Below are 26554 nucleotides of genomic sequence, written 5' to 3' on the forward strand. Positions count from 1 at the left end.
ATTTACTTTCACTGTTACTGACAATTTGTTGTCAATAAATCCTACCAATAGTATCACCTGCACTTTTTTTTAGCATCTGTCCTATGCCAGCGGTGACTTGATGGTAGATGCCTCTTTCATGCAAACGCTGTGGACCATGACCCCTGTGATGTCAGGATGCGAGCTGGCTGAAGGTCTGAAATTTTGTTGTTACAAAAAAAATAAAAAGTCTCTTTGTCCATAATACTGGACTCTCTCTTAGCAATATGACTCTTTTCCTCTAGGTTTTCTGACCGGAGGGTATGTGCTCAGGCTGTTCCATGGTCACATGGACGAGTGTTTAGCAATCCCAGGTGCTGACCAAGGGGACGACCAGCGCAGGTGACCAAAATCTTTAATTGCTGTACATGCCATCAAGTATTAAAACACTGAACTGATAGATTTTGGTTGTTTTAGCTTTACACTTTGTCATTCTCAACCATTTTCCGAAGCATACCATACGTTTTTCAGTATGTGCTCTACATCATAAAGCACATGCATTTTAGGTGATGCATGGTGTAGGAACTGTCTTGAAAGCTCTTCCACTCCTGAGACTTGAGTTTGGCTGACAAGCAGCCACATTTTTAATGAATAGGACAGCCCCTTATTCTTATTATAAAATGCAAATATTATTTTCTGCTTACATTGCTTGTTTCTCAGCCCCAGGAGTTTCCAGAGTACCACATAATGATGTTCATTGTAATGTGCTACCTCTCTGAATACATTTCCAAGTGTCTGCAAGTTGATTGTCATAGTGTACTATCATAAACTGTAACCATTGGAAATTAACCAAAATATTTTGGAATTTTTCAACTTCAAATTTCCTGATACATACTGCATACCATTAACTGGCATGTTTTTTTCAGAGTTGCTCATTATGAAGGAGGGGCTGTATGCAGCCATGCTCGATCATTATGGAGACTTGAGCCACTGCGTATCGCGTGAGTGTCTTGATTCCTTGTGTAAAAAACTTACAAACTTACAAACCTTCACTTTTAGTGACTTTACAGTGTGTCCCTGTTGGCAGTTGGAGTGGAGGTCACATTAAATGGGGCCAGTCTTTTCGGATACGTCACATAACAACAGGCAGATACCTTTGTCTGGATGAAGAGAAAGGACTGCTTTTGGTGGACCCAGAGAAGGCAAATTCCAAGATGTCAGCCTTCTGCTTCCGAATTTCAAAGGTAATTGTCATGCAAAGTCAGCTGTGCCAGAAATCTATTAAGCGTTTGACACTCTATAGTGCAGTGTAGAGATTTACCAGCCTCAATGAAGATCACACTTTTTATTCCAACTATAGGAAAAAATTGAAGTGATCCAGAAGCGAGATGTGGAAGGCATGGGCACGCCGGAGATCAAGTATGGAGAGTCCATGTGTTTTGTACAGCATGCTTCAACTGCCCTCTGGCTTACATATGCTGCTGTTGATGCCAAATCTGCCCGTCTGGGTCCTCTAAAGAGAAAGGTAAAGAAGAATTCAAGATGATCAGCAAAATATAAATCACCAATGAGTGCTGGAGCAACAACAACAACAACAACAACTGAAACACAATCATGCACTGTATGTATGTATGTATGTATGTATGTATGTATGTATGTATGTATGAATGTATGTATGAGTGTTGTGTATATACTTGTGTTTTAAGAGCACCTGTGTTCAATTATTAGGCAATACTCCATAAAGAAGGTCATATGGATGATGCACTCACAGTGGCTCGATCTCAGACCGAAGAGTCCCAAGCTGCCAGAATGATTTTCAGCACAACAGGCCTCTTCAACCAGTTCATTAAGTAACGTTACTTCAGTTTATTCCAATTTTTGCTAATAGCCATGTTTTTATTTTTGAGTTACAGCATATTTGTTATGGTATTCTCATGTTATTTTGTTGTTTCCAGAGGTCTAGATGCTCTGAGTGGGAAAAACAAATCTGCCAACTCCACATCTCTGCCTATGGACACAGTGGTGCTCTCCCTGCAGGACCTCATTTTCTACTTCAGACCCCCTGAGGAGGAGCTGGAGCATGAAGATAAACAGTTTAAGCTTCGCTCCCTCAAGAACAGACAGAACCTCTTCCAGGAAGAGGTTGGTCTACCTACTGAGGATTGACTATTCATGAAAATGTATAACAGTCTGTCTGGATGTAAATTTAGTTTGGTTGATTTATATCCATTCAACACATTTTTTATTGTTATTAACAGGGAATGATTACTCTTGTCCTGGACTGTGTTGATCGGCTCAACGTCTACAACACAGCAGCCCACTTCTCAGAGTATGCTGGGGAAGAAGCCGCAGAGTCATGGAAAGAGATAGTAAATTTACTGTATGAACTGCTAGGTATGCCCATCTGTTGATTTGTTCTGTGTTCATGGTGATTTTAGATTAGTCATTATTATGTCCCCCATATGAAGCCGCCTTTCTTGTTTTTGAATTTGATGCACAATCTTTTTTGCTTCTCTTCTTTTGTGAAGCTTCCTTGATCAGAGGGAATCGTGCTAACTGTGCCCTGTTCTGTGATAACCTTGACTGGCTGGTCAGTAAATTGGATCGTTTGGAGGCATCTTCAGGTATCTAAGACATATAGAAGCTCATTTATATGTACAATGTACATTTTGTTTCTTGTTTGTTCTCTGCAAAAGCCAACAAATGTTAGACTGATCACTTAACTGTGAATGAGGAAAGCTTGTGTGCTGCTCTCTAGTATAAATAAACACCCGTCATTTGCCCTGTCACTTGAAACTGAATTTGATTAGTTACAAACAGCAAATGGGGGGATACAATAACAAGAACATCTGACAACATGATGCAATTTAAAACAAAATTCCTGCAATGCTTGGATTGCTGTGTAAAAACTGGTAATTTTTAAAGCTATAGATTGGTGTGGGTCATTCAATTGCATTACATTTTTATGTGTTCCTGTTATTGTTTCCAAGGGTGTATTATATTGTATTGTGCGATATAAACAGTGTGTATTTATATATTGTCACATTTTTATGTCAGGAATCCTGGAGGTGTTGTATTGTGTTCTGATTGAGAGTCCAGAGGTGCTGAATATTATCCAGGAGAATCACATCAAATCAATCATCTCTCTGCTGGATAAGCATGGGCGCAATCATAAGGTCAGGAACATGTAACACTGCTTGCTGACCTGTTTGTTGAGCAAACTGAATCAATTGATTGCAGTTCATATATTATATATAAAATATTGTAATATATGAAATCTCGAGCTACAGAGCAGCACTAGAACTGGCTTCATCGATTTCTATCTCCTCTTTTTGCAGGTCTTGGATGTGCTCTGTTCTCTGTGTGTGTGTAACGGGGTGGCTGTAAGGTCAAATCAGAATCTCATCACAGAGAATCTGCTTCCAGGTCGGGACCTCCTTCTTCAAACCAACATTATCAATTATGTAACCAGGTGGGTCAATTTGTATTAGCACACTTCAGAACAGGCTTAAAAAGCGTTATGCTCTTTCTTCTGTGCTGAAGCCCAGTTATAAACACTTGTTTTGTTATCTTCCATAAGCATGAGACCCAACATTTTCCTTGGAACTTGTGAAGGATCCACACAGTATAAGAAGTGGTATTTTGAGGTTATGGTGGACCAAGTGGAGCCTTTTCTTACGGCTCAGCCATGTCACCTGCGTGTGGGTTGGGCTCTGACGGAGGGCTACAGTCCTTACCCTGGTGGAGGGGAAGGCTGGGGGGGCAACGGAGTTGGGGATGACCTCTACTCCTACGGTTTTGACGGGCTTCACCTCTGGTCAGGTAAAGTAAACATGGTATGACTTAGAACTAATCTTTAAATCAACATCTTTTTTTTATTTAGTTTCCAGTGCAGCAACGTACAAAGCTGTCGACCCGTCAAGGACAGGTTGTATGTAAGGAACAAACAAAAAACAGTGTATGCCATACAAGTCAAACCAACAACATCAAAAGAAAGACCAAAATACTCAAAGTAATCCCTCCCAAATCACTGCCAGTAAGCAAATGTCAGTATCCACCTGTCCCAGTGACACTGTAATTCCATTAAACTGTGCTTGATTAATAAATGTTTATAAAGCCTGGAATGAGTTCAAAAAAGGTCCCCATGCTTTCCGAAACCTTGCATTTGAATGCTGAAGCGAGAACCTGATTTTTTCAAGCTTTAGGCAGGACATAATGTCTGTCAGCCATTGTGTATGAGTGGGTGGGGCAGATTCCCTCCACCTTAGCAGAATTGCTCATCGGGCCAGAAGAGAGGCAAAAGATATAGTACGTCGTGTATCTGCAGATAATCAGACCTCTTCTTTGATGACCCCAAAAAGAGCAATTAGAGGGTTTGGTTCTAATACGATTTTAAACACCTGAGATAATGTTTGGAAGACCCCCTTCCAGAACTTGTTAAGGCCGGGACATGACCAATACATATGGATAAGAGAGGCTTCAGACATTTTACATTTAACACAAAGTGGGCTAACGTCAGGGTACATAATAGATAGTTTGGCTGTTGAGATATGAGCCCTATGGACCACTTTGAATTGAATAAGGCAGTGGCGAGCGCATAGAGAGGTGGAATTAACCAGTTTAAGAACAGAACTCCATGTATCTTCCGACAATGAGAGGCCCAGGTCTTTTTCCCATGCCGCCTTGATCTTGTCCACAGGGGCGTGCCTTAGATCCAGCATCCTGCCATACAAGGCAGAGACAAGTCGCTTTTGAGATGGGTTTAAAGAAAGAACTATATCAACAAGGGAAGTGGTTGCTGATATAGAAGAGCTGGACATCTTAGACAACATAAAATGTCTTGTTTGCAAATATCTGAAAAAATCTGACTTTGGAAGACTGAATTTGTCGCTTAGCTGTTCGAATGATGCTAAAGGGTTATCTATAAACAGGTCCTTGAAGCGAGCCAAACCCTTCCTATGCCAGTCTTTAAAGACCGGATCCTGCGTTGATGGTTTGAAAAGATGGTTTGATGCAATAGGGCTCAGTAGAGAGAGGTTATGCAACCCAAAACATTTCCTTAGTTGAACCCATATCTTTAAAGACTGTTTAACCACCGGATTCCTAAAAAATGTGATCGAGGGGAATGGAAGCAGGGACCCAAGTAGTGCAGGTATGGATATATTCTCATCTGTATGTAACTCCATGGTTACCCAGTCGGGGCAATTGGGCTGACCGTGAAAAAAGGACCAAAATGCAAGGCAGCGCAGATTAGCAGCCCAGTAATAAAAGCGAATGTTAAGGAGAGCCAGGCCACCCGCAGCTTTGGCTTTTTGAAGGTGGGACTTATTCAGACGAGGTCGCTTACCTCTCCATATATATGAGGAAATAACTGAGTCAAGCTGGTCAAAAAAGGACCTTGGGATGAACACCGGTAAGGCCTGAAAGAGGTACATACATTTTGGTAGAATAACCATTTTAATTGATTTTATCCGGCCGACAAGAGACATTGACAGAGGCGACCACTGTGCTAGCGTTTGTTTGACCTGGTTTAACAGACTGATAAAGTTCTCTTTGAAGAGATCCTTAAATCTCTTCGTAACCAAAATGCCCAAGTATGAGAACTTGTTTTTTTCTATTTTAAATGGCAGGCAGTTAGTAACTGACGCATGTGCTTCATAGTTGATGGGAAACAGTTCACTTTTTCCAAGATTTATCTTATAACCCGAAAATTGACTAAAATGATTGAACAGCGACAGAGCAAACTGCATAGAGGTGTCTGGGTTTGAGACAAAAAGCAAAAGGTCATCTGCATATAGAGAGACCTTATGCTGTGTGCCCCCCCTCCAAACACCGGCCATGTCCTCACAGCCACAAAAGGCTATAGCGAGGGGTTCGATGATTAAATCAAAAAGCAAAGGACTCAGAGGGCACCCCTGGCGGGTTCCACGATGTAGTCGAATGGCTTGGACAACTGAGAATTAGTACGAACTGAGGCTTTGGGATGAGAGTATAGCAACCTAATCCATGAGATAAAGTTAATTCCAAAACCAAATTCGGCAAGGACCCATAGATAGACCCACTCGACGCGGTCAAATGCTTTTTCTGCATCAATTGACACGACACACTCTGGGACCTCCTCAGAAGCAGAGTAGATGATATCTAATAATCGACGCACGTTAAAGAAAGAATACCCGTTCTTAACAAAGCCGGTTTGGTCCTCAGATATAACAGTAGGGAGGACAATCTCTAGTCTCCGAGCTAGAACCTTAGCTAAAATTTTAGCATCTGTATTTAGCAGGGAGACGGGTCTGTAGGAGGCGCATTCGGTTGGATCTTTACCTTTCTTGGCAGAACTAATCTTTTGCATGCATTTGATCTTGTGCTTTTGTGACCATACCTTACTTTTTCCGACATTATGCCTACAAGTTACATAGATAAACTCCTTAAGATTTCAGGTATATTGACAACATATTAATTAATTTTCTTTATTTGTCCACAGGACGTGTTCCGCGTCATGTTGCCACACCTAATCAGCACATCCTTTCATCAGAGGACGTGGTCAGCTGTTGTTTGGATCTGAGTGTGCCCAGTATTTCCTTCCGTATCAATGGGCATCCTGTTCAGGGCATGTTTGAGAACTTCAACCTGGATGGCTTGTTCTTCCCTGTTGTCAGCTTCTCTGCAGGCGTTAAGTAGGGCATTGTGAATTATAAAATTAAGTATTATGAATGTCTTAAATGCAGTATAGTTATTATATATGAGACTAATGTCAATTTTCCACTCTAACTGTAAGGTTGCGATTTCTTCTCGGAGGGCGTCATGGGGATTTCAAGTTTCTCCCACCTCCAGGCTACGCTCCGTGCTATGAAGCAGTGCTACCAAGGGACCGTTTGCGGATTGAGCCCATCAAGGAGTATAAACATGATTTTGATGACATCCGCAACCTGTTGGGTCCAACTCAGTCCCTCTCACATACAGCCTTCACTCCTTGCCCTGTAGACACTATACAGGTAAAATCTTATTATATTCTTTTTCATCGTCATCTTTCCATGAAACTGAATTTATTATTCTTTCAGATCGTACTTCCTCCTCATTTGGAACGCATTCGAGAGAAGCTTGCAGAAAATAGCCATGAGTTATGGGCTATTACTCGCATTGAACAAGGGTGGACCTATGGACCAGTAAGTGTTTTCAGTGTTTCCTGTAGTAAATGTTGCTGTGCACACTAACAATTCCCTTACAATTTGTTTGCACTTTACTTTTTAAAACTCAATGTCAAGTTCCGTGATGACAACAAGAAGCTGCACCCCTGCCTGGTAGATTTCCAGAGTCTGCCTGAACCAGAGAAGAACTACAATTTGGCAATGTCAGGAGAGACACTCAAGTAAGTCAGCACCCTCGCTTAATTAGAAGCACTGGGCTTTCGTCTTCTTGTATTCCTAACGCATCATGTGATTCATTTCAAAGGACTCTGCTGGCACTAGGCTGTCATGTAGGAATGGGAGATGAGAAAGCCGAGGAGAATCTGAAAAAGACCAAACTCCCCAAAACGTGAGCTGCATGGCATTGATTTATTTTGATTCAATTTGTGACATTGCTTCTCTTTTATCATGTATACTGTTAATGGCCTTGTAAAGGCTTTCTCTGACCCATTCTGATCACAAAACATTGTTCGTTAGTTACATGCAGAGTAGCGGATATAAGCCAGCCCCTCTGGACCTCAACCATGTCAAGTTAACTCCTAATCAGAACACTCTAGTGGAGAGACTGGCAGAAAACGGACACAATGTGTGGGCAAGAGACCGGGTTCGCCAGGGCTGGACCTACAGTATTGGGCAGGTACCACCATTTGTTTTTCCAGCACTTGTACATGCTGCATGAAAGTTCTTTTATTTATTCTATTACATTTATATGTGCACATTTTCATTGCTTTTTTTAATAGGATATAATGAACAAGCGCAATCCCCGTCTGGTTCCTTACAACCTACTGGATGAAAAGACTAAAAAGACCAACAGAGAAACAGTTTGCGCAGCTGTTCGCACTCTCATCGGATATGGGTACAACATAGAACCACCTGACCAGGAGAGCAGTAAGGTTGCACTTCTATCTACAAGCAGGATGGCAGGAATATTTGTTTATTTTTTTAATTTTGTCCTACAAGATTCATTATTAAAGCTACAGGTGTTTCATTAAAACTACAAGCTTTTCTATTAAGTGTTCATTACTGTGTTTGTGTTAATGTAGGTGGGCATGGACCAGCAGCTGGTGATAAGATCAGAGTGTTCAGAGCAGAGAAATCTTATGCTGTCACACAAGGGAAGTGGTACTTTGAGTTTGAGGCTGTGACAGTTGGGGAAATGAGAGTGGGCTGGGCCAGGCCCAGTGTTCGTGCAGACACTGAACTTGGTGCAGATGAGTTGGCATATGTCTTCAATGGCTTCAAGGTAGGAGAGAGACCTAGCTTACATGCTTCTAAAGGATTTCAAAGCCTCTGTAATACTTAACTCTAACATTTCCTATTCAGGCCCAACGTTGGCATGTAGGAAATGAGCCATTTGGTCGTCAGTGGCTATCTGGTGATGTGGTGGGGTGTATGATTGACCTCACAGAGATGAACATCATGTTTACACTCAACGGAGAAATGTTGATCAGCGACTCAGGCTCTGAGATGGCTTTTAAGGATATCGAGATAGGAGAGGGTAAGTACAGTAACAGCTAATAGCAAATGAAGTTCTCAGGTAGAGACATTGGATATCAGCACTTATGGATTTGTGTTTCTGATGCTGATCATGTATGTATCAAACATCCCTAGGCTTTATACCTGTGTGCTGTCTGGGCCTGTCCCAGGTCGGCAGGATCAACTTGGGTCAGAACGTCAGCAGTCTTCGTTATTTTACCATCTGTGGCCTGCAGGAGGGATTTGAACCCTTTGCTATTAACATGAAAAGAGACATTACCATGTGGTTCAGCAAAAGCCTTCCCCAGTTTATCAATGTGCCTACTGATCATCATCACATTGAGGTACTGTGCATTACTTGCTGCAGTGTTTTGATGAGATATTTCTTTGTTCCCATTATGAATAAGTTAGTATTTTCTAGATCACCACCTAGCCCCCTTTCATTTATGCTCTAGGTTTCCCGTGTTGATGGGACAGTGGAAAGTGCGCCTTGTCTCAAACTGACCCACAAGACATTTGGATCTCAGAACGCCAACACAGATCTGCTATTCTTCAGACTTAGCATGCCAGTTGAGTTTCATGAGACCTTCAAAGTCCCAGCAGGGACCACCCTTCTTACTCGAGCCCTGACAATCCCTGAGGATGAGGTGCTAGAGGTGGACCCAGACTCTGACTTTGAAATACTCAAGAAGTCAGCTACTCGCAAAGAGCAGGAAGAGGAGAAGAAAGAACCCTCTGTTCCTAAAGAGATCCCTGCCATCAAAAATGGAGAAAATGAGAAGGACGCATCAACTGAAAAAAGCAAGAAGAAAGGGTTCGTATAGATTCATGTAGTGACTTGAGATGGGGTGTACGGGGAAGAAGGCTGGGATACTGTGTTTACATTTTCATATAGAGTACAGGCCAAAAGTTTGGACACACTTTCTCATTCAATGCGTTTTCTTTATTTTCATGACTATTTACATTGTTGATTCTCACTGAAGGCATCAACACTATGAATGAACACATATGGAATTATGTACTTAACAAAAAAGTGTGAAATAACTGAAAACATGTCTTATATTTTAGATTCCTCAAAGTAGTGGTTTTCACTTCACAGGTGTGCCTTGTCAGGGTTAATTAGTGGAATGTTTTCCCTTATTAATGGGGTTGGGACCATCAGTTGTGTTGTAAAGAAGTCAGGTTGATACACAGCCGACAGCCCTATTGGACAACTGTTAGAATTCATATTATGGCAAGAACCAATCAGCTAAGTTAAGAGAAATGAGTGGCCATCATTACTTTAACAAATGAAGGTCAGTCAGTCCGGAAAATTGCGAAAACTTTGAATGTGTCCCCAAGTGCAGTCGCAAAAACCATCAAGCGCTACAACGAAACTGGCTCACATGGAAGGGAAGACCAAGAGTCACCTCTGCTGCTGAGGATAAGTTCATCTGAGTCACCAGCCTCAGAAATTGCTAAAAAAAGTTAATAGCAGCTCAGATTAGAGACCAGATGAATGCCACACAGAGTTCTAGCAGCAGACACATCTCTAGAACAACTGTTAAGAGGAGACTGCGCGAATCAGGACTTCATGGTCAAATAGCTGCTAGGAAACCACTGCTAAGGAGAGGCAACAAGCAGAAGAGATTTGTTTGGGCCAAGAAACACAAGGAATGGACATTAGACCAGTGGAAATCTGTGCTTTGGTCTGATGAGTCCAAATTTGAGATCTTTGGTTCCAACTGCCGTGTCTTTGTGCGACGCAGAAAAGGTGAACGGATGGATTCTACATGCCTGATTCCCACCGTGAAGCATGGAGGAGGAGGTGTGATGGTGTGGGGGTGCTTTGCTGGTGACACTGTTGGGGATTTATTCAAAATTGAAGGCATACTGAACTAGCATGGCTAACACAGCATCCTGCAGCGGTTTGCGTTTAGTTGGACCATCATTTATTTTTCAACAAGACAATAACCCCAAACACACCTCCAGGCTGTGTAAGGGCTATTTGACCAAGAAGGAGAGTGATGGAGTGCTGCGCCAGATGACCTGGCCTCCACAGTCACCAGACCTGAACCCAATCAAGATGGTTTGGGGTGAGCTGGACCACAGAGTGAAGACAAAAGGGCCAACAAGTGCTAAGCATCTCTGGGAACTCCTTCAAGACTGTTGGAAAACCATTTCAGGTGACTACCTCTTGAAGCTCATCAAGAGAATGCCAAGAGTGTGCAAAGCAGTAATCAGAGCAAAGGGTGGCTACTTTGAAGAAACTAGAATATAAGACTTTTAAGATTTTCAGTTATTTCACACTTTTTTGTAAAGTACATAATTCCACATGTGTTCATTCATAGTTTTGATGCCTTCAGTGAGAATCTACAGTGTAAATAGTCATGAAAATAAAGGAAACGCATTGAATGAGAAGGTGTGTCCAAACTTTTGGCCTGTACTGTATATGGAGTAATTGCTGCTGTTATTTACAGATTCCTTTTCAAGGCTAAGAAGGCTGCATTAGTAACTCCACCACCTGTTATCAACATTCCCCGCTTAGTGGAAGATGTGGTGCCAGATGACAGGGATGACGTAGACATCATCCTCAACACTACAACAGTATGACTATAGCTTTTATTTATATGGTTATCATATTCATAGCCATATCAAATCCATGCCCATTTGCTCATTTTTGCTTAACTACAGACCCAATAAATAACATACAATATAAACAATGTTACCTTTATTACAGTATTTTTCAAATTGAACTTGTCTGCCAGTACTGTAATGACTTTAACATGTCAAGTCATCTTTACCTGAAACTGTACTGATCTTAATTTCCCATTCACCTCATTCCTTTACCAGTACTATTATTCTGTGCGAGTGTTTGCGGGGCAGGAGCCCGGTGGCGTGTGGGTGGGCTGGATCACGCCTGACTATCACCAGTATGACCCACATTTTGACATCAGCAAAGTGAGAAATGTAACAGTCACTGTAGGTGATGATAAAGGAAACATTCATGACAGGTATGTTACTCTGCTCTAGACAGAAACCCAAAAAGTTTGTGTTTTCTATGAAAATGACAAAAATGCACCGTTTCTGATTTTTGTCTGTCTTCCTCAGTGTAAAACGCAGTAACTGCTACATGGTATGGGGAGGAGAGTTCAGCAACTCCCAGCAGACCCGAGTCAGTCAAGAGGATTTTGTGATTGGCTGTCTTATTGATTTGGACACAGGACTCATGACTTTTACTGCTAATGGAAAAGAGATCAACACATTTTACCAGGTCAGATAAGCTTCATTCTGGTATTCACACAGTTCCTTATTTATAGTCTTGGTCATTTAATGCAACCATGTTCCCTTTTTGCAGGTGGAGCCCAACACAAAACTGTTCCCAGCTGTCTTTGTCCTTCCTTCCAGTCAGAATATGATTCAGTTCGAACTAGGCAAGCTCAAGGTCAGTCACAAAAATAACCAAATTACAATTACCAACTTTGTTATGTAACGGTCTAATATATAATTTGTTTTCCTTTACTTGTCTTTCTAGAACATTATGCCAATCTCAGCCGCCATGTTCCGGAGTGAACGCAAGAACCCTGTACCCCAGTGCCCTCCTAGACTGGATGTCCAGATGTTAACCCCAGTCATCTGGAGCCGCATGCCTAACCACTTCCTGGCTCCAGATACAGGACGTGTTAGTGAGAGACTGGGCTGGATTGTGCAGTGTCAGGATCCACTCACCATGATGGCCCTCCATATCCCAGAGGAGAACAGGTCAGAGCTACATCACTCAGCATGAATCTGTTGCATTTTTAGGAGTTACAAAAATGCATTGCTTTCTTTTTTTAGGTAAAATTAACCCTTTTGTATCCTCTAGGTGTATTGACATCCTTGAGCTGTCTGAACGTATGGACTTGCTGAAGTTCCACTATCATACTCTGAAGCTGTATGGCTTAGTGTGTGCTTTGGGAAACAACCGTGTGGCTCACGCTCTGTGCAGCCATGTGGATGAGTCCCAGCTTTTCTATGCCATAGAGAACACCTACCTACCTGGACCAATGAGGAGCGGCTTCTATGATCTGCTCATCAGCATGCACCTGGAGTCTGCTAAGAGGAACCGACTGGGAACCAACAAGGAATTTATAGTTCCAATGACAGACGAAACACGCAGTATCACTCTGTACTCTGACAAATCTCATGCCTTACCTGGGGTTGGCCTCACTACATGTCTGCGTCCCAAACTCCATTTCTCCTCCATTGGGTTTGTTGGAACAGATCCAGACATCTACACACTGAGTCCAGTCATACCCTTACAGGTAAGTTTGAACAGGTTTTGCATTTTAAGGACTCTTGAGTCAGTTATACTCATACATGTGCTTGTATTTTCAGGTGCTAAAGACCAAGGCCCTGAACATGCTTACTGAGGCTGTGCAAGATGGAGGTCAAGCCATGAGAGATCCTGTGGGAGGTAGTGTTGAGTTTCATTTTGTTCCAATCTTGAAGCTCATCAGTACCCTGCTCATCATGGGTGTGTTTGATGATGAAGATGTCACACACATCCTAAAGATGCTTGAGCCCACAGTCTTCAGTGGCAAGAAAGCAGAGGAGCCTGCTGAGGAGAATGCCAATTTGAAGGAAGAGAATGAACAAAAAGCACCTCTAAAAGTAGGAGCGGTGAAGGAAGAGGAGCACGAAGCCATGGGGGAAGAAGAAGAGGAATTTGAGGATGGTGGCTTGGGTGAAGAGGAAGAGGAAGAAATGGAGGAAGAAGAAGAATTAGAGACAGAATCCACACATGAAGAAATGGTGGCTCAGACAGAGCAATTAAATGGTGAGAAAGGAAACGAGGAAACAGAGAAAGAGATTAGAGAGGAGAATAAAGAAGAACATCTAGAACAAGGACTCTTCCAGATGAAGCTACCAGAGTCTGTCAAATTGCAGGTATGACTGGTCTTTTTAGAAGATACAAAAATGCTCTTCCTTCCAGTGATACTGTTAGTAGTATAGTATTAGTGATTCACTTTACTTTTGTTCTTTAGATGTGTACTCTACTGCAGTATTTCTGTGACTGTGAACTACGTCACAGAGTGGAGGGCATCACATCCTTTTCAGACCAGTTTGTCAGCCAGATACAGTCCAACCAGAGGCAGCGCTACAATGAACTTATGCTGGCCTTCACCATGAGTGCAGCTGAGACTGCTCGCAAGACCCGTGAATTTCGCTCCCCACCACAGGAGCAGGTACACCCACACAAATGCACACAAAGGGAGTAGAGTGCATTTTGATTGTTTAATTTATCTCCATCCTAGAAACATGGTTTAAAAAAGCTAGTAGGAATTTACCCTGCATTTGTGCACTACTTTCTTTGTTCATGTGTATTTTAATTTATTCTTGTAGAATACTGGGCAAATGTAGATGACATAATAACAAAATGAGAACTTTTCAGAACAGCTGGTTTAAAAAAGTGTTCACTCTGGAAACATTCACAGAAGAGTAAGCGTGTCCACTATATCCTACCAAAGAAACTCTTAAATAAAACTTAAATAACACATCGCTTCCTAAGATGAACCATTTTTGGCTTTTGAAAAATAAAATTAGAATGAGCATACTTCCTTTCTTGCTGTTGTGTAGGTCAACATGCTCATGAACTTTAAGAACTGTGCTGAGGATGAAGAGTGCCCTGTTCCTGATGAAGTCCGCGAATCTCTGCTGACTTTTCATAATGCTCTGCTGGCTCACTGTGGTCAGTCTTCATCTACAGTATCAATCAGCATTTGAAATAAACACTGCTGATAGCAGATTCAAATATAAGTTACAGTATCTAATTTAAGACTTCACTCTTAGGTGTTCATATTGAAGAAGAAGAACAAGAGGAAGAAGTGGATAACTCTCTCCGGGGACGACTGGTCCGTTTGTTGGACAAGGTGAAAAGAATTCGCGAGAAGAAGGTAGAGGTGGAGCCTGAGCCACAGGAAGATAAAAAACCAAGTGAGCCTCTCATCTTTTTCATGTCACTTACAACTGCACTAAGACTATCTTTTGTTTGTATTAGGGCTGTCAATCGATTCAAATATTTTATTGCTATTAATTGCATGATTATCCATAGTTAAAGTGATGGTTCAGAGTAATTTCACCGTAGGGTCCTTTTCACCATGACCTCGAGCCAAACAACCCCCCAGAAGCTTTTTTCACCTGGGTCGAACATTGGGAGGGTTAGCGTAGAGTAGCGTTATCAGCTGAATAGCTTAGTGCAGGCGCTAATAGATCCACCTTTGTATCTCGTGAATGACCCCACTAATAATGCCCAAAATGATACCAAACTTCTACAGTAGTACAAATAGGTTATGAACTCATAAAACGATGGATTGGAAAGTTTGTAAGTACACCAGAAGTTTATGTAAATAACACTTGCCTGTTGGCTTCTGCTCTCTGCTGCTGCCGCTGCTGAAAACCGAAAAGAGATACAACAAAAATATTTATTAATTAAACTTTTTTTTTTTAAGTAAGTGCTGTAGTATAACTAGCAGGAGAGAAGTTATAATTGAGGTAAGTTTGGAGACATTACCTTATTTAATCATTAAATTAATAAATATTTTTGTTGTATTACTTTTCGGTGTTGTAATTTGTAGACTTCCCTAAGCACTCTTACTGCCCGGTAGCAGTAGCAGCAGCAGCCGCAGAGAGCAGGAGCCAACAGGCAAGTGTTATTTACATAAACTTCTGGTGTACTTACAAACTTTCCAATCCATCGTTTTATGAGTGCATAACCTATTTGTACTACTGTAGAAGTTTGGTATAATTTCGGGCATTATTAGTGTGGTCATTCACGAGATACAAAGGTGGATTCATTAGCGCCTGCACTAAGCTATTCAGCTGATAATGCTACCTCTCCCAATGTTCGACCCAGGTGAAAAAAGCTTCTGAGGGGTTGTTTGGCTCAAGGTCATGGTGCAAAGGACCCTAGGGTGAAATTACTCCGAACCATCGCTTTAACACACGATTAAGCGCAAATTAATCACACATTTTTTATCCGTTTTAAATGTACTTTAAAGGGGATATTTTTCAAGTTCCGAAGTTCACACTGGGTTCAAAATAATGTGCTGTGACAGCGAGTGCTGCATCGCTTCCAGATTTCCAAAACTACAGAGCCGCCCAAATCACAGAATGCACATGCATTAATCGCACGTCAACAATAATAGTGCCATTAATAGGAATTTGCATTAACTCATTAATATCACATTCATTTTGACAGCTCTAGTGTGTATGAATATTTGCCTGGAGAAAAGCAGCTCTGTGTCATATTTATGGGCTGTGTGTTTAGTTGAAGTGTTTGGCTTATCTCTTTGGTGCAAGTGCATGGAGCAGAGCAGTGGAGGTCCGCTGAGATCTGAGGCACTGGTTGCCAGGGAGGGAAGTTAAACACTGCCCACACTACCATGACACAGAGCTGGATTTAGTTCAGTAAAATATCTCTTTTACTCTTTGTACTTTGCCAGGCACATTGCAGGAGCTGATATCCCATACTATGATCCATTGGGCCCAGGAGTCATTTATCCAGAACCCTGAGCTAGTGCGTATGATGTTCAGCCTCCTTCACAGACAGTATGATGGGCTGGGTGAGCTCATGCGTGCCCTTCCCAAGGCCTACACCATCAACGCAGTGTCAATTAACGACACCATGGACTTGCTGGAGTGCTTGGGCCAGATCCGCTCATTGCTTATTGTCCAGATGGGTCCAGAAGAAGAGAGGCTTATGATTCAAAGCATCGGGTTAATTTTATTTTATTCTAAATATCTGGCCTTACAAATATCCCTCTGGGACAATAAATATAATATCTTGCCTTGAAGTAAATTCTTGGATAATTGACAGAAACTATACAACAACTTAATGTTTGTCTTCCTTAGGAACATCATGAGTAACAAAGTTTTCTATCAGCACCCCAACTTGATGCGAGCTCTGGGGATGCATGAAACTGTCATGGAGGTCATGGTTAATGTACTTGGCGGTGGGGACTCAAAGGTATGTTTTTTTATTCCACTCAACTGCATTCTAATTTTGCTTAATACAGTATACAAATCGACCTTGCTTTATATTACCACCAAGTAATAGACAGAAATAGACAATAAGATCAATGTAATGCTACTTAACTTTACATTTGTAACATGTTCCCTTCCAATAGGAGATCCGATTCCCTCGAGTGGTAACAAACTGCTGCCGTTTTCTCTGCTATTTCTGCCGCATCAGTCGTCAAAATCAACGATCTATGTTTGACCACCTCAGCTACCTTCTCCAAAACAGTGGCATCGGTCTTGGTGATTTTTTTTGTTGAGTTCCAGCATTATTCTTAATGATTTATTGTGGATTTGTGAACTGTGATTAAGCTGGGCATTATGTGCTGTTCTTTAGGAATGCGGGGCTCCACCCCCTTGGACGTAGCTGCAGCCTCTTGTATTGACAACAATGAGCTGGCATTGGCTCTCCAAGAGCAGGACCTTGAAATGGTAAAATACAATCAATACGTACAAAGCAAGCATTGTGCAAAATTATTTGTCATGGAAATACACTTATCTTTCCAGGTGGTGAAATATTTAGCTGGATGTGGACTTCAGAGCTGTCCAATGCTACTGTCTAAAGGCTACCCAGACATTGGCTGGAATCCTTGTGGCGGAGAGAAATACCTTGACTTTCTTCGTTTTGCTGTATTTGTCAATGGTCAGATTTTTTATTTGCTACACAAAGCAATATTTAATTATAATGCCCATAATCTGTTTTCTCCCTTATAATCAGATAATGCTTTGTTTTTTCCCCTTCTGTAGGAGAGAGTGTAGAAGAGAATGCCAATGTGGTGGTACGTCTCCTCATTCGCAGGCCTGAGTGCTTTGGTCCAGCCCTTAGAGGTGAGGGGGGTAATGGTCTGCTGGCTGCAATCGAGGAGGCCATCAAAATATCAGAGGACCCTGCAAGGGATGGCCCTAGTGTTAAGAAAGACAGACGCTTTCCCATGTAAGAGCTCTTAGCTTTGGTTTGAAGGCCTTCTTATGGTATTTAATAACGTGCCAAAGTGTGCGTTATCTCCTCTGTGTTGCTGTAGCAGAAAGATATAGAGCCACTTTATTTTTTCTGGTAGGTTTGGGGGAGAGGAGCAGCACGAGGAGAACAGGGTGCACCTGGGAAATGCCATTATGTCCTTCTACTCTGCCCTTATTGACTTGCTTGGACGCTGTGCTCCAGAGATGCACGTAAGCGGTTTAGTAGCTACCATACCAGACTTATCAAACAGGTTGAGAAAAAAGAAAGATACAGATGTAAGAAATCTATTTGAAAATGGCTTTATTGAAAAACCATGCTTTTGTCTCTACAGTTGATCCAGGCCGGTAAGGGTGAGGCTCTGAGAATCAGGGCCATCCTGAGGTCTCTGGTCCCTATTGAAGATCTGGTGGGAGTCATCAGCCTTTCTGTTCAGATTCCTTCATTTGGAAAAGGTAAACACTTGGGAAAACATATAAAATTATTGAAGTTAAGTGCCTTTAGTTAGTGTTGAAAGTGTCCACTGCCATCAGATCACTTCTGTCCAACTTGAATATTGTTAATGATTTTTCCAAAATGTTTTCTTTATGTTGTGCTTAGACAACAGCATCATAGAACCAAAGATGTCAGCTAGTTTTGTGCCAGATCACAAGGCTCCCATGGTTCTGTTTCTGGATAGAGTGTATGGTATTGACAACCAGGATTTCCTGCTCCATGTGCTGGAGGTGGGCTTTCTGCCTGACATGAGGGCTGCTGCCTCTCTGGACACGGTAAGCCTCAAACAATTTACAAACATACAGTTGTATATGGTCCTTGGGGAGGAGTGCAGAGCAGGATTAAAAACATACTGTTGGACTTAATTCACTGCTAGAATTTCTGTTCAACAGGTTGCTTTCAGCACCACAGAGATGGCCCTCGCTTTGAACCGCTACCTGTGTTCTGCTGTGTTACCACTAATCACCAAGTGTGCCCCGCTCTTTGCTGGCAGTGACCACCGAGCCATAATGATTGACTCAATGTTGCACACAATCTACCGGCTGTCTCGTGGACGAGCCTTCACAAAGGCCCAAAGAGACATCATTGAAGAGTGCCTCATGGCTTTGTGCAAGTGAGTTTAACCTCTCAAAGGGCAAACATGTTTTTTCTAATGTAATTTAATATAGCCAGGTTTATAGTTGAACTTATCTTTGTTCATCTTTCTTTCAGACATCTACGCCCATCCATGCTTCAGCACCTGCTAAGACGGCTGGTGTTTGATGTGCCCATTCTCAATGAGTATGCCAAAATGCCACTGAAGGTATGAGGACCTTTAAACAGTTTAAAATTATTAAAACACATGCTCTTCTAGTATTTATTTTTCACTTTCATTTATTTGCATCATGCAGCTTTTGACCAATCACTATGAGCGTTGTTGGAAATATTATTGCCTCCCTAATGGTTGGGCCAACTTTGGAGTCGCATCAGAAGAGGAGCTGCATCTGACCCGCAAACTGTTTTGGGGGATCTTTGAATCGTTAGCACACAAGGTGGAGCTCCTGCAATATTAGAATTATTAATATATTGGTGGTGTATGGGCATATTGTAATACATTGTTATTGTGATTTCAGAAATTTGATGCTGAGATTTTCAAAATTGCAATGCCATGCATCTGCGCCATTGCTGGAGCCATTCCTCCTGACTATGTAGATGCCAGCTACTCCTCCAAAACAGAGAAAAAAGCATCAGTAGATGCAGAGGGAAACTTTGATCCTAAACCAGTAGAGACCACAAAGTAAGATGAGTTTTGTCATTATGCCTTTCAATGCATAAAGTAGCTCTCTGTAAAATAATTAAAGCTAAATGCACTGATTATTTCTCCAACCACAGCACTATTATCCCTGAGAGACTGGATCCCCTCATCAACAAATATGCTGAATATACACATGATAGATGGGCCTTTGAAAAGGTAGAACTTGTTTTCACTCACTGTAATCATTCACAATAATCTAATACTATTCCTCAGCTAATTCAGGAGCAACATGTTGGGTTAGTTTAATTAGAACAGCTATACATTATTTGCTTAACTTAAAGTGCATTTATTATGCTTTTTGGCTTTTTCCCTTTCCTTTATTACGTTATATATCTTTTTTTGTGCACATTATAGGTTTACAAAGTGAAAAAGCCCAAAGTCCTCCCAAAGGGACTTACCATCTTCCAGAGAAAACACTGTTCAAAAGCTGCTCCAAACAGATCTATTGTAGTCCAGCCTTTACTTCCGTAACACACGTTATAATGCTTGCCTAGCTGCTAGCATGGCACGCCCTCATACTCTGCAGCTGACAAGCTAGCAGTACTTACTGCACATGTGCGACTCCCAACAAAGATGGTACAGAAGTGTGATGCCTTACCCTGTAGCTAAAACAGAGAGCTCAACACACAGGGTGAAAATAGGAGCTGCAGCAATGGGCAGTACAACAAATATATGATGTTTTCGGAAAATTAAACCACATAAACCTATTCTGGTATATTCTGAAAATGAGCATAAATGAGCACTTTAAGAAGAAAGCCATTATGTTTGTAAGCATAAATGACAGTGGTAACACATATTGTTTATGTATGTATGTTTCAGATCCAGAATAACTGGTCATATGGCGAGGTGCTGGATGAAAATGCAAAAACTCATCCCATGCTCAGACCATACAAAACCTTCTCAGAGAAGGTAGGTTCACGGTTCGCTGTGCATTAAATCTTCCTGTACTTTTACTTCATCTGTCCCTGCTTTTGATCACACAGACATTTGTTTTTCTGGTAGGACAAAGAGATCTATCGTTGGCCAATCAAAGAGTCAGTCAAAGCCATGCTTGCATGGGAATGGAACCTAGATAAAGCTAGAGAGGACGAAGAGTCAGAGAAGAAGAAGGCAGTATCACGAAAAATCTCACAGACTGCTCAGGTATAAAGCAGTTCTATGAATGTACTAATACTTAATAATGTTGTCACGGCAGTGTTATTTTTTGTACAGTATATAATGATAACTCTTTCTGTTTTAGGCAACCTATGACCCAAGCCATGGCTACAGTCCGCAGCCCATTGATATCACACACATGGCTCTTTCAAGAGACCTGCAGGTACATGTTTGAACCTTCTGTGCTATAATCATATAGCATAGCATTTGATCAGTATTCATAGTTTATATCTGCTCACAGTCTATGGCAGAGCAACTGGCAGAAAATTACCATAACACCTGGGGACGGAAGAAAAAGTTGGAGCTGCAGGGCAAAGGTTAGATATCTTTTTTTGGAGGAGGGAATCTAGACATATGGAAAATGAAAGATTTGGCTTATGTCCATTTTCTTCAGAAGTTTTGATTGTGCCCCCATTTGTGTAGGAGGTGGAACACATCCTCTGCTGGTGCCTTATGATACTCTGACAGCAAAAGAGAAAGCACGGGATAGAGAGAAGGCTTATGAGCTGCTCAAGTTCCTGCAGCTCAATGGATATGCTGTCACAAGGTAATAATGCAGAAGAGCAATTTATACAGTTAGCAGGGGATTCTATTTGTTTCATACTATTTAAATCAATTTTCATTTAATCTGCTAAAATGTAATAGAAGTGCTTTAAAAATGCAAAAATGTATTATTTATAAAGTACTTTATGTACTATATTTCAAAATACTCACAGAATAACAAAAAAACAGAAACAGCAAGGAAAGTATTTTTAGTTTTAGGTAACACTTTATGTTTTTGTTTATGACCTGTGACGGGGCGCATGGCTGCCGTCACGGTAGCGATGCGCTACCTGTTTTAATCTCAAAGACTGAGTGAAGAATGTTGCTTGTACATGTTTGTTTGACTGTCTATGTCCGGTTATTTATACTGGTTTTATATTGTCTGTCATTTATTGAATTCCCTGTATTAATCCCGTAGTTTTGTGCACAAATGTTTAACCTCTATTGCTGCGGTGATTTACTATTTGATAAGCTTAGCTAAATGCATTTATCATGGTTTGTTTAAAAGCTATAGATTGTCACAAACATGACTTGTGGTGTATTATATTTTACAGCCAACAAGATACCTTGTGGCTGTGGTTAATGGTAATACCTATTGTATAAATTATATGTTGTATCTATTTAGATTGTTGTATATTTATGTGTGCTGTATGAAGCCATTACGGCCACTCCCCCCGAGCCACCCCTGAGTTTTACAGGTTGGTATGTTCCAATTTGAGGGGTGGCGTCAGGCTATATAGGGTGGCCATGTGTTTGCTCAGGAGAGGAGAGCTGGAGTATACGTGAAGGTAGTAGGACGTAAGTCTGCTGGAGGATCTCCACGTTAAACCTGATTTAAGGTCTACTATAGCGAATAGTGGTGTATTTATACTTTTGATTGTTTTGACTTAAGTCAATTTGAATTTTATCTTTTTTTGAAAGTGCTTTTTGGTTACTTTCCTTAATTTTGTTAATTCTTTCTATTGTCATTTTTTCTTATGGACCTTACTTGGGTCATTGATAATAAAGCCCATCATTTTTTTCACATCACCTTTGCCTCACCTTGAGTGTTAATACCTGCTCAAGGCTACTCTCCGCATCTACCTTCAACATTTGGTGGCAGTGGTTTACGGGTAACCAGTGTCTGAGCAGCACTCGGTGAGTGACTATTGATGATGACGGCGGAGGCACGGCTCCTCTTGGAGATGGTTCAGTGGCCGCTTGACTTCCTCCGCGAGGGTTGGGAGGAGGACGCTCCTCACCTACCGACCTACGTCGCGGGTTGTGGCCTGATGCTACGGGGGACGCTAGGCCGGTTGAACTCCGGGGCCCGCCTGCTGCTGTTTCGGGCTTCGGCATGGTGCTTGACTGGGGGTGACCAGACGACGCGCTGGCTGGTGATGTGGCGTGGCCCTTTCGCGCTGGGTGCGCGGACCGGGAAGGAGGACATGACGCCGTCGGAGCGGTTTTTTCCTGCTGCGGGCGGCGTTTCGACCTGCCACTCCGTTACACGTTTGGCGGCTGCACGCCGGGATGTCTCGCTGGGTATCGTTCCCAGAGGCCTGTATCGGGATCAGCTGGGAGCGGTCTGACGTCATCGCCTACAGCGTCCGGCTGGCTTCTCCGGGTGTCATCTGACAGTCCGCCACTTGGGTTCCAGCGCGACTGATCTCCTCGCTGGGGCTGGTGGTGTTGGCGTTGCTGGAGATGGCCGTGATCATGATGTTATGCTGTGGGTTGTACGGTCCCTGGGGCCTAGTTCCGGTGAGGTACTGGGGGCTCAACTTCTGTGTCGGACTTTTTCTGTAGCGTCCTGTGATGGCTCGGGACGCTCTCTCTTATGGGGGGGGGTGTGTGACGGGGCGCATGGCTGCCGTCACGGTAGCGATGCGCTACCTGTTTTAATCTCAAAGACTGAGTGAAGAATGTTGCTTGTACATGTTTGTTTGACTGTCTATGTCCGGTTATTTATACTGGTTTTATATTGTCTGTCATTTATTGAATTCCCTGTATTAATCCCGTAGTTTTGTGCACAAATGTTTAACCTCTATTGCTGCGGTGATTTACTATTTGATAAGCTTAGCTAAATGCATTTATCATGGTTTGTTTAAAAGCTATAGATTGTCACAAACATGACTTGTGGTGTATTATATTTTACAGCCAACAAGATACCTTGTGGCTGTGGTTAATGGTAATACCTATTGTATAAATTATATGTTGTATCTATTTAGATTGTTGTATATTTATGTGTGCTGTATGAAGCCATTACGGCCTACTCACCTGAGCCACCCCTGAGTTTTACAGGTTGGTATGTTCCAATTTGAGGGGTGGCGTCAGGCTATATAGGGTGGCCATGTGTTTGCTCAGGAGAGGAGAGCTGGAGTATACGTGAAGGTAGTAGGACGTAAGTCTGCTGGAGGATCTCCACGTTAAACCTGATTTAAGGTCTACTATAGCGAATAGTGGTGTATTTATACTTTTGATTGTTTTGACTTAAGTCAATTTGAATTTTATCTTTTTTTGAAAGTGCTTTTTGGTTACTTTCCTTAATTTTGTTAATTCTTTCTATTGTCATTTTTTCTTATGGACCTTACTTGGGTCATTGATAATAAAGCCCATCATTTTTTTCACATCACCTTTGCCTCACCTTGAGTGTTAATACCTGCTCAAGGCTACTCTCCGCATCTACCTTCAACATGACCATATATTATGATAATTTAACTATAAGGGAACCAGTATTGAAGTTGGGGGATATATTTCATTAAATTCAAGTACAAAGTACAAAGCTTTAAACTCTATTTCACTTTAGGGGCCTGAAAGATATGGAGTCTGACATCTCATCCATCGAGAAGAGATTTGCGTATGGTTTCCTGCAAAAGCTGTTGAAATGGATGGAAATTGCCCAGGAGTTCATCGCTCATCTTGGTACTGTGGGGCAAGAATGAAGAACATATATTATAACATCTGATAGAATTAATAACACATTTCTGTGTGTCTCAACATAGTTGTTTGTTTCCAATGTTATTGTGATACTATCATATTTTGCAATGTGTTTCACAGAGGCTGTGGTAAGCAGTGGACGAGTGGAAAAGTCTCCTCATGAACAGGAAATCAAATTCTTTGCCAAGGTGAGACTATTGTGTAAAATAAGTGGTCACAGTTTTGAAGACCCAAATTGTCCTTATCTCTGGACTAAGTGTGAAAACCCTCTTTGAAAACTCTCTCTCTCAGATCTTGATGCCTCTAATCAACCAATATTTCAAAAACCACTGCCTCTACTTCTTGTCGACACCTGCAAAAGTTCTGGGTAGTGGTGGGCATTCTTCCAATAAGGAGAAGGAGATGATTGCAAGGTGATCTTTCTTTTATATAAATATGTATAACCCACACATTTTCAAATATTACTTTCCCCCTTTTATCAGTGTCTCTTTTTTCTTGCTTTTTCCTTTCTTTCTCTGTCCTTTTCTTCTCATCATAGTATCTTCTGTAAAATGTCTGCTCTGGTGAGGCACAGAGTTTCTCTCTTTGGTAAGATGTCATTCTCAACATCAATCTTTCTGAATCTTTTCACTCTTTTCTGTGTTTCTCATATGTGACTGTAGTGTATTTTTCCATCACTCAGGTAAGGGCGAGTGCAGATGCTCTTGTTTTATACAGTATGTGTACACAGTGATCTGAATTCGATGAAAGACATCATATCAGCAGAACTGTATTTGTATGTGCAGGAACGGACGCTTCAGCAATTGTTAACTGTCTTCACATTCTGGCACGGTCATTGGATGCAAGGTTTAGTATTTTTGAAATTTCTCACAAGGTGCATAATGCCATTGAGATTAATACTTGCTATAAATGTTTTTGTGTTTCATTATAATCTTTTTTATTTGCTTGATTAGGACAGTAATGAAGTCGGGGCCTGAGATTGTGAAAGCAGGGCTGCGGTCATTCTTTGAGAGTGCTGCTGATGATATAGAGAAGATGGTAGAGAACCTCAAACTGGGCAAAGTATCCAAGGGTAATCAGGTAATAGAAGTACACAGTATCTGAAATGGTCTTGCACATATTAATCCCTGACTGTTTCAAATGATCTGTTAAACATAGGACCTTAAATATCCTGAGTCCATGATCATGTGCTGCCTCTCTCCTTTAAAGCAAGTAAAAGGTGTGTCCCAGAACATTAACTACACAACCATTGCCCTGCTCCCAGTGCTGACCTCCCTGTTTGATCACATTGCTCAGCATCAGTTTGGAGATGATGTCATGTGTGAGTGCTTTCACGTTAGTACTATTTCTGATTTTACATGTGTTTATTTATTAATGTATCCTGAAACTGCTGTACCTGTCTCTGTTGCTTGCATAAAGTGGACGATCTACAGATGTCATGCTATCGCATCATGTGCAGCATCTACTCCCTTGGTACTGTCAAGAATCCACATGTTGAGAGGTAACTCCATATCTGCATGCATTAAAATCTATATTTAGAAGTAGTACTTGGGAGCATCCTTTTGCACTCTCCTTTACATTTACAGGCAGAGGCCAGCTCTTGGAGAGTGTTTGGCTCACCTTGCAGCAGCTATGCCAGTGGCCTACTTAGAGCCCCATCTAAATGAATTCAACGCTTTCTCTGTCTACACCACAAAGACACCCAGGGAGAGGGCCAGTGAGTGCAGTACATTACATTTCCTCAGATTTGTTTTCTGTCTGACAAAGTCTTGTTTCTGAATTAATTTTTTTTCACTATCTTTCTTGTGAAGTCTTGGGCCTTCCCAATGAGGTCCAGGAATTATGTCCAGACATTCCAGAGCTGGATGCTCTGCTAAAGGAGATTGGGGACTTGGCAGAGTCAGGGGCTCGTTATACTGAGATGCCTCATGTGATTGAAATCACCCTGCCCATGCTGTGTAACTATCTGCCTCGCTGGTGGGAGAGAGGAACTGAGAACTTCCCTGAGATGGAGGGCCAGATCTGCACTGATGTCACATCAGAACACCTTAATCAGCTGCTGGGCAGCATCATGAAAATTGTTGTCAACAACTTGGGTATCGATGAGGCCTCTTGGATGAAGAGGTTGGCTGGTAAGCACTTTTTTAACTCTTTTAATTCTTAAGGCTTCACTATTAATGAGTCACAGTCTACACCTGAGTGAGGTGAAGTGTGATTACACAATTTGTTTTCTCTTTTAGTGTTTTCACAGCCCATTGTCAGCAGGGCAAAGCCAGAAATGCTCAAGTCCCACTTCATCCCAACAATGGAGAAGTTGAAGAAACGCACTTCAAAGGTGGTTGCTGAAGAGGATCATTTGCGGATGGAGGGAAAGTCAGAGGGGGATGAGGAAGATGGCACTATACGTGATGAGTTTGCTGTCCTCTGCAGAGACTTGTATGCCCTTTATCCTCTACTTATTCGCTACGTGGACAACAACAGGTACAATGCAATTACTAACACCAACATATTAGAAGTTTTGAACTGTTAATCTGG

General features: G+C 41.8%; 1 protein-coding gene across 5 annotated transcripts in view; it reads left to right on the forward strand.

The window, feature by feature from the left end:
* LOC120543655 (ryanodine receptor 1-like) overlaps positions 1-26554 on the forward strand; it is a 51274-nt gene that overhangs the window by 102 nt on the left and 24618 nt on the right. For all 5 annotated transcript variants that reach the window (XM_039776797.1, XM_039776798.1, XM_039776800.1 and 2 more), the window contains exons 2-64: positions 74-173; positions 264-360; positions 885-959; positions 1046-1202; positions 1319-1483; positions 1687-1808; positions 1914-2100; positions 2217-2352; positions 2487-2582; positions 3016-3134; positions 3297-3430; positions 3539-3780; positions 6440-6632; positions 6734-6950; positions 7017-7121; positions 7221-7324; positions 7408-7491; positions 7620-7779; positions 7883-8030; positions 8186-8385; positions 8466-8640; positions 8754-8962; positions 9074-9432; positions 11078-11204; positions 11451-11611; positions 11709-11871; positions 11956-12042; positions 12133-12359; positions 12463-12901; positions 12975-13526; positions 13625-13825; positions 14217-14328; positions 14430-14573; positions 16082-16355; positions 16491-16605; positions 16766-16898; positions 16993-17087; positions 17163-17298; positions 17403-17589; positions 17714-17825; positions 17948-18068; positions 18214-18383; positions 18501-18721; positions 18820-18910; positions 18999-19139; positions 19221-19384; positions 19480-19558; positions 20222-20311; positions 20405-20545; positions 20643-20720; positions 20799-20874; positions 20981-21104; positions 23889-24004; positions 24140-24207; positions 24311-24432; positions 24558-24607; positions 24805-24865; positions 24973-25099; positions 25229-25340; positions 25439-25520; positions 25606-25736; positions 25831-26151; positions 26260-26500. In XM_039776797.1, the coding sequence (XP_039632731.1) occupies positions 101-173; positions 264-360; positions 885-959; positions 1046-1202; positions 1319-1483; positions 1687-1808; positions 1914-2100; positions 2217-2352; positions 2487-2582; positions 3016-3134; positions 3297-3430; positions 3539-3780; positions 6440-6632; positions 6734-6950; positions 7017-7121; positions 7221-7324; positions 7408-7491; positions 7620-7779; positions 7883-8030; positions 8186-8385; positions 8466-8640; positions 8754-8962; positions 9074-9432; positions 11078-11204; positions 11451-11611; positions 11709-11871; positions 11956-12042; positions 12133-12359; positions 12463-12901; positions 12975-13526; positions 13625-13825; positions 14217-14328; positions 14430-14573; positions 16082-16355; positions 16491-16605; positions 16766-16898; positions 16993-17087; positions 17163-17298; positions 17403-17589; positions 17714-17825; positions 17948-18068; positions 18214-18383; positions 18501-18721; positions 18820-18910; positions 18999-19139; positions 19221-19384; positions 19480-19558; positions 20222-20311; positions 20405-20545; positions 20643-20720; positions 20799-20874; positions 20981-21104; positions 23889-24004; positions 24140-24207; positions 24311-24432; positions 24558-24607; positions 24805-24865; positions 24973-25099; positions 25229-25340; positions 25439-25520; positions 25606-25736; positions 25831-26151; positions 26260-26500 (9749 nt within the window). In that variant the 5' untranslated portion in view covers positions 74-100. The remainder of the gene's footprint in view (positions 1-73; positions 174-263; positions 361-884; positions 960-1045; positions 1203-1318; positions 1484-1686; positions 1809-1913; positions 2101-2216; positions 2353-2486; positions 2583-3015; positions 3135-3296; positions 3431-3538; positions 3781-6439; positions 6633-6733; positions 6951-7016; positions 7122-7220; positions 7325-7407; positions 7492-7619; positions 7780-7882; positions 8031-8185; positions 8386-8465; positions 8641-8753; positions 8963-9073; positions 9433-11077; positions 11205-11450; positions 11612-11708; positions 11872-11955; positions 12043-12132; positions 12360-12462; positions 12902-12974; positions 13527-13624; positions 13826-14216; positions 14329-14429; positions 14574-16081; positions 16356-16490; positions 16606-16765; positions 16899-16992; positions 17088-17162; positions 17299-17402; positions 17590-17713; positions 17826-17947; positions 18069-18213; positions 18384-18500; positions 18722-18819; positions 18911-18998; positions 19140-19220; positions 19385-19479; positions 19559-20221; positions 20312-20404; positions 20546-20642; positions 20721-20798; positions 20875-20980; positions 21105-23888; positions 24005-24139; positions 24208-24310; positions 24433-24557; positions 24608-24804; positions 24866-24972; positions 25100-25228; positions 25341-25438; positions 25521-25605; positions 25737-25830; positions 26152-26259; positions 26501-26554) is intronic.

This window comes from Perca fluviatilis, chromosome 16, assembly GCF_010015445.1.
Source record: "Perca fluviatilis chromosome 16, GENO_Pfluv_1.0, whole genome shotgun sequence".
In the NCBI taxonomy this organism is placed as follows: domain Eukaryota; kingdom Metazoa; phylum Chordata; class Actinopteri; order Perciformes; family Percidae; genus Perca; species Perca fluviatilis.